Below are 7,500 nucleotides of genomic sequence, written 5' to 3' on the forward strand. Positions count from 1 at the left end.
TTATTTTAGTTATTAATGTAACAGTGAGTGCAGTGACGAGGGAGTGGGACATTTAAATCTATTCTCACATTCAGAAGGTGTGGAAACTTCTGTGTGTGTGTGTGTGTGTGTGTGTGTGTGTGTGTGTGTGTGTGTGTGTGTGTGTGTGTGTGTGTGTGTGTGTGTGTGTGTGTGTGTGTAAATGCCTTGAGGAGTAGGTGTAGGTCTAAATCATGTAAAGCATTACATAACCTTTCCCTCCCTCCCTCCTGTTCACTCGCTCTCTCCTTTGTTCTGTCCTGAATAAAAGGTGTCGTTTCTTCTCCTCCTCACTCGCTCATCACTTGCTCCTACTCAAGTCTGTTGCTGAGTTAGACTCCATTGCTCCATCACCATGACATCCATGTACGGTTCCCGAGCCAGCTACTCCTCAAGCAGTTCTATGCGTTCCGGAGGAGGAGGAGGTGGTGGTGGCGGGAGAGCCTTAAGTGTTTATGGAGGCGCCGGTGCACGTGGTGTACGTGTCTCCAGTGGTCCAGCGCTACTTGGCTCTGCAGGTGGTGGTGGCTATGGGTCAGGTGGAGGTGGCTTTAGCTCAGGAGGTTACAGTGGTTACAGTTCAGGTGGCGGTTTTGGTGGAGGCTTTGGTGGAGCTGGCGGCGGTTTCAACCTTGGGGATGCCGTCGATGTCTCGGCCAGTGAGAAGATGACGATGCAGAACCTGAACGAGCGTTTGGCTTCCTACCTGGAGAAGGTGCACCTGCTGGAGAAGGCCAACGGTGAACTGGAGCTCAAGATCCGCCAGTTCCTTGAGGGCAAGACTTCACCCAAGTCACGTGACTACTCTGCCTACTTTGCCACCATCAGTGATCTGCAGGACAAGGTAGGGTCCAAGCTCCCTCACTTCCCCCTGTGGTCATGTGCTTAGTGTAGATGACACCGTTTCTCACTAATGTAGAACTCTTAACCCTTCTATATCCCCTTTGTCAATACTCTCATAATTCACTGTCAGGGTCTTCAATCCCTCAGTACTGAAAGTGTTAATTAAGTGGTCCGGGGGAAGGGGTGGGGTTTAAACGTGCGCTTTTTACCGTTAGGTAAACAATAAACCACCATCATTTTTATTTCTGTGTATTATGGCTGAGATAAATAAAGGAGTGGAATGAAAGCAGGAGCACACTTTCATTGTTTTGTATCAGTGAATGGAACACCCTCCGGCACACACACACACACACACACACACACACACACACACACACACACACACACACACACACACACAGAGGACCACGCCCGCCATTCAGAATAACAAAAAAACACACTACAAACACAGTGCCACAGTGTGACTCCTCGCCCTTAGGAGCTTCCTGTTTCCCTTCTAATCGACTCTGATGTGTTTGTTTGTACTTCCTGAAGATCCAAGCTGCCACACGTGTCAATGGAGGCAGTTATCTCAGCATTGACAATGCCAAGCTCGCTGCTGATGACTTCAGAGTCAAGTATGTTCTCTTCTATAAAATAATGACAAGATTAAGCGAGTAATCCATGCTTCAGTGTAATGAGAGTAATTTTAAATAGTTTACAGAATGACTGTCAGCCACACCGAGCTTCTCAACAATGATTAACTCCATAGTTAATGACACTGATGATGGTACATATGAAGTTTTATCTTTGTTTTAGGTATGAGAACGAGCTGGCCATGAGGCAGTCCGTGGAGGCCGACATCGCCGGGCTGAGGAGAGTCCTGGACGAGATGACAATGGGCAGATCAGATCTGGAGATGCAGATTGAGGGTCTGAAGGAGGAGCTGATCTTCCTCAAGAAGAACCACGAGGAGGTCTGTGACCCATTTATCTGCACATGCAGGCAGGAAGGGACATCATACTGCTTGCAAATGTCACTTGATTAAAAGCTGTCAGTGAAGTGAAATAGAACCTGAATAAATAGCATGATTATATTCTAACACAGGTCTGGCTAAGCTTCATCCCTCACCAGCACTTTGTTTTGTCTGCAGGACCTCATCGCTGCACGTTCTCAGATGAGCGGTCAAGTGCACGTGGAAGTCGACGCCAAACCACAGGAAGACCTCAGCAAAATCATGGCTGAAATCCGCGAGCACTATGAAGCCGTCAGTGCTAAAAACCGCAAAGAACTCGACGCTTGGTTCCAGAGCAAGGTTAAAAAAAATCCTTGTACAATTTTTAAACCATGTTACAACTTCAGAAATGCCACGTTAACCGCTGCCATTAACATTTTATCTCCCAGAGTGAGGAAGTGACCAAAGAAGTTACCGCCAGCACAGAAACACTGCAGACCAGCAGATCCGAGCTCACAGAGCTGAAGCGTACGCTGCAGGGGCTGGAGATCGAGCTGCAGTCACAACTCAGCATGGTGAGGAACACAGCTAACAGCAATAGTGTAAAACTCTAATCAGACAAACCAAAAATAATGATTAACCGAAGCAATTCTCCTAAAACTATATATATTAGTTCTATATAGCTAATAGTTCTAGCAATGCTAAACAAAATTAGCTCTTATTAATTTTACTGTAAAACAAAACTAGCTATTTATGAAATCATGATTATAATTGAATTATTACCAGCAGTGAGTACTCATTTATTAAATCCCACGTCCTTCTTTGCAGAAAGCGTCGCTGGAAAACACGCTAGCAGACACGCAGGCTCGCTATTCAGCCAAACTATCAGGCTTCCAGCAGCAGGTGACAAATATGGAGGAGCAGCTGGTGCAGCTTCGTGGTGATCTGGAGCGTCAGTCTCAGGAGTATCAGATGCTGCTGGACATCAAGGCCAGACTGGAGATGGAGATCGCAGAGTACAGGAGACTGCTGGATGGAGAAGGTTCCTCAAGGTGAGATCTCAAAAGCACAGAGTTTACAACAGTCTGACACAGTGTCCAACCTTCCATTTGTACAAGATACACTGCTAGGTTTTTACCTGTAAAAACAGTTAGTGTGTGTGTGTGTGTGTGTGTGTGTGTGTGTGTGTGTGTGTGTGTGTGTGTGTGTGTGTGTGTGTGTGTGTGTGTGTGCGCGTGCGTGCGTGCGTGCGTGTGTGTGTGTGTGTGTGTGTGCAGTGCCTCCAGCTCCAGCACCAGCACCAGCACTACAACCAAACGGCAGGTGGTGACAGTGGTGGAGGAGGTGGTGGACGGCAAAGTCGTCAGCTCCAGTTCCAAATCCATCACCGAGAAACTGTGAGGAAACATCAGAAGTCAGACCATGAACCTGAACATCCAAGAAACTTGTGTTGTGCCAAAACATCAATAAAGTGTTCAGACTCTTAAACACGTGTGTGTGTGTGTGTGTGTGTGTGTGTGTGTGTGTGTGTGTGTGTGTGTGTGTGTGACAGTTTGTTCACAATTTAAACCCTATCATCGGCTTGTGGTCGCTGTGTCACTGCAGACAGACTGGTTTAGAGGCTACACTTTAAATTAGTTAATAAGTCTAACTGTAAGGCTGAAGACTAATTTACTCAAGATTTAATATAATAATCTATTATTATTATTATTACAATCATCATCATCATCATCATCATCATCATCATCATTATTATTATTATTATTATTATTACTCAGTAAAATTGGAGTAAAAGGAAGAGGAACAAAATGACATAATGAGACAGAATTTTACAGAGTAATAATAATAATAATAATAATAATAATAATAATAATAATAATAATAATAATAATCGAGCTGGCCCAATCTGCATGGTCCTAAATTCAGCATTTATCTAAACATGTAAAAAATAATTGGTCATGTGGAGAAGACAATATAAATAACGCTGAGACCACTGAGCTCTGATATACAGAACCATGACGACTGGTTTCAGTGCTTTATCTCAGACTAAAGCCTTACTGCACTCTGTCTTACTGACACTGGGATTAAACCTAATGACTTCATCGGTCTAAATGAGTCTACACCATCAGGATATATCTATAAGCATGAGCCTCGTCTGACTGGTGGTGGAGGTGGTGGAGGTGGTGTTGTCACTATCTCTAGTGATCTCCTTACTGTTACCCAGAGAACACAGTATAGATTTAGTTCTTTTGAAGTGCTCGTCCTTAATGTTACACTCTCGCACATGCACACGAAGAAATCCATAATGTCTCTTGCTCTAGCGACCGTGTACAGACCCCCAGGGCCCCAGACCCCCAGGGCCCTACACAGTTTTTCTTAGAGAATTCGCAGACTTTCTCTCAGACCTTTTGGTTAACTTTGACAAAGCATTAATTGTAGGAGACTTTAACATTCATGTTGACGACACAAACGACGCTTTAGGACTCACATTTATGGACTTACTAAACTCACTTGGGCTCAAACAAAACATCACTAGTGCAACTCATCGACGTAACCACACACTAGATTTAATAATATCACACAGAATAGATGTCACTGATATAGATATCATACCTCAAAGTGATGACATCACAGACCATTACCTCATAATGTACACACTACCTATAGAACAGACTAACTGTGTCTCACCACGTTATCGACTCGGTAGAACCATTATCCCGACCACCAAAGACAGATTCACAAACAACCTGCCTGATCTGTCTGGACTTCTTAATGTACCCTCAAACACAAACGACCTAGATGTAATGACTAACAGCATAGACGCTATATTCACTAGCACATTAGACACTGTTGCCCCAGTCAGATTACAGAAGGTTAGAGATAAAACACTTGCACCATGGTATAATAGTCACACTCACACCCTCAAGAGGGAGACCCGTAACCTCGAACGGAAATGGAGAAAAACTAAATTAGAGGTTATTATAACTGTGTATAAGGACAGTATGTCCAGCTATAGACAGGCTGTAAAAGCTGCTAGGGCTCTGAGCACCTGAGCAAACTCATAGAAAATAACCAGAACAATCCCAGGTTTTTATTTAGCACAGTGACTAGTTTAACAAAAACTCAGAGATCTGAACACACTATTCCATCACATTTCAGTAGTGAGGACTTTATGAGATTCTTCACTGATAAAATCGAAAGTATCAGGAATAAAATAGGTGACGCTCAACATATGAGAGCAACCAGTGACACAATCTCACCTAAGGCTTTACACAGCTTTACAAGTACAGGACAGGAAGAGTTAGATAAACTTATTACTACAGCTACATTAACAACATGTTCACTAGACCCCATCCCAACTAAACTACTGAAAGAAGTGTTACATAAAGCTGGTGAGCCTCTTCTTAATATCATTAACTCCTCGTTATCTTTAGGTTACGTCCCGAAGTCTTTTAAGTTGGCAGTTATTAGGCCACTCATCAAAAAACCTAACTTAGACCCTAATGAACTATCAAATTACAGACCAGATCAGTTCTAGGACCTCTGCTTTTCTCTATATACATGCTTCCATTAGGGAACATTATTAGAAGACATGGGATTAATTTCCACTGTTATGCTGATGAAATAGCTCAATTGTCCAAATTAAAGTGTTAAACCGATAAAAGATTAGATTAGTTGTAATTTTCTGATAAGGCAGAAATACTACTTATTGGTCCAAAAACCAGTACACAGAAGCTCTCACACTTGTGGTCCATGTGGTCTTTGAGGACAGCCTGTCAGACTGTATATATATAATCACACCCCCAGTGTCACCCAGATGAGGATGAGGTTATATAATCACACCCCCAGTGTCACCCAGATGAGGATGAGGTTATATAATCACACCCCCAGTGTCACCCAGATGAGGATGAGGTTATATAATCACACCCCCAGTGTCACCCAGATGAGGATGAGGTTATATAATCACACCCCCAGTGTCACCCAGATGAGGATGAGGTTATATAATCACACCCCCAGTGTCACCCAGATGAGGAGTTTTATTATTAAACTTTTGTTCTGTGTTTATGTTCCTGTGAAGCTGTTTTGAGACAATGTCTCTTGTAATAAGCGCTATGCAAATAAACTTGAACTGAATTAAAGCGTCTCTTTGAGGCTACTGCAGTCATTAGTTAGTGATGTGAATGACGGAGTGCACAAGAACATGGGAGAAATATATATTTACCTTGTTTGTGGAGTTTCTTCACAGGGGGCACTGTAGTCCTGGAAATGCCTCCAGTAGCACACACACACACACACACACACACACACACACACACACACACACACACACACACACACACTGTGTACATACACTCATGAAATCAGTGAATCAATAAACTTTAAACTAATAAATAAATAATGTTTATTTAATAAATAAACTAATGCTAAATACAGAGGGTCCACAAGGCTGAGAGCTCTAGTGAAAATACTTCTATGGACTTCACACTTCTGTGGGATTCATTTTAGATCAGATCCATCGGTGTGTCGTCTGATCACATGATGTCTTGTATTTGTCCTGTAGTGTTTTGTATTGTCTGTCTGCACTGTGTTGTGTCCCACACTGTGTACACCAGGCTGTACAGATACACTTTATGTGTCTGGGACACTTACTTCTGTCCTTATCGTTGTTTACGTCACTGTGTACCGAGTCAGATATACAGTATATGGATGAAATGATAATAAATGCTTATTGACTTGATTTAGTGTAAGAGATTAGACATGAGGAAACTCGTGACTAAACAAAGACTTTTAAAGACTTATTTATATGATAAATAAATTTATCTGAAATTTTAGGGAGTTTTCTGTTGAAGCCACAGCACATTTGGGACATGACCCAATATCCACCATGTCTGTATAAACGTCTTTAAGCTTTGTGAGCCACTCTTACAGCCTCTGCTCTAAGCTAAAGCATGTCTGTTGACTGAGACTGATGTAATGATGTAATTGCAGGTTAATTTCATTAACACATTAACACATTAACACATTAACACAACAACACAGAAATGTGAAGAGAAACAGGGCCAGAATACAAGGTGGAGGACAAGGAAACAATCACACCAGCTGAAATCACCTTCAGACAGCAGTGTGTGTGACAGTTAGGGATGTTTACAGGACACTCATCTGAGACATGGACACAAACATGTGATGTCCATGTTATGAGGCTACCAGGTGGGGAAGGTGAAACATCTGCTTCCTCTAAGACATATGAAGACATTAACAAGACATCTTTCCAAGCTACAGCTCATGCTGAATCACAGCCCAGTAATAACAGACACAGAGGGACCTCCTCCTACTCCAACACTGTTGTGTTTCTGTTCCTACTGTAACCTGTAAGCAGTTATAACACACACTGGCCTGGCAGAGCCTCCTCAGTGACATATGAGGTCCCTTTCCCTTTGAGGTCCATTTTTTACAGAAAATGGAGGAACTGGTACAGTGTATATGCTGGAAACAGACTCTCCCACTCTTGCTGAAAGCCCCAAGTTACTAACTAAAAAACAGCGGACACCACAACCACCAAAGCCCTTCGGCTGCTGCCACAACACCAGGGCACAAACCCTCCTCCATCTGATGTAGGTGAACCAAAAAGAACTGATAACAGCTCTCAGTGACATGTGCCGGGTCTTTGCTACGATAGCAGCACCATACAGGAGTGTTTACAGAAC

The 7,500-nt window shown here is 42.9% G+C and overlaps 1 protein-coding gene across 1 annotated transcript; it reads left to right on the forward strand.

Moving 5' to 3' along the window:
* The first annotated feature begins 297 nt into the window (after nucleotides 1–297).
* Nucleotides 298–3,283, forward strand: LOC113648397 (keratin, type I cytoskeletal 13-like). Its single transcript, XM_027155562.2, has 7 exons — nucleotides 298–862; nucleotides 1,396–1,478; nucleotides 1,660–1,816; nucleotides 1,994–2,155; nucleotides 2,245–2,370; nucleotides 2,624–2,847; nucleotides 3,073–3,283. The coding sequence occupies exons 1-7, from the start codon at nucleotides 374–376 to the stop codon at nucleotides 3,194–3,196; spliced, it is 1,365 nt and encodes a 454-aa protein (XP_027011363.1). The 5' UTR covers nucleotides 298–373; the 3' UTR covers nucleotides 3,197–3,283.
* Nucleotides 3,284–7,500: the final 4,217 nt, after the last annotated feature.

The sequence above is a fragment of the Tachysurus fulvidraco genome, chromosome 24, assembly GCF_022655615.1.
Source record: "Tachysurus fulvidraco isolate hzauxx_2018 chromosome 24, HZAU_PFXX_2.0, whole genome shotgun sequence".
Taxonomy (NCBI): Eukaryota; Metazoa; Chordata; class Actinopteri; order Siluriformes; family Bagridae; genus Tachysurus; species Tachysurus fulvidraco.

Bases quoted from the DNA above. Each gene is read 5' to 3' on its own strand.
- LOC113648397 (XM_027155562.2), top strand. From the start codon at position 374: ATGACATCCATGTACGGTTCCCGAGCCAGCTACTCCTCAAGCAGTTCT. The intron at 1,479-1,659 runs GTATGTTCTCTT...TCTTTGTTTTAG, and splicing joins GCTGATGACTTCAGAGTCAA to GTATGAGAACGAGCTGGCCA. The intron at 2,371-2,623 runs GTGAGGAACACA...CCTTCTTTGCAG, and splicing joins TGCAGTCACAACTCAGCATG to AAAGCGTCGCTGGAAAACAC.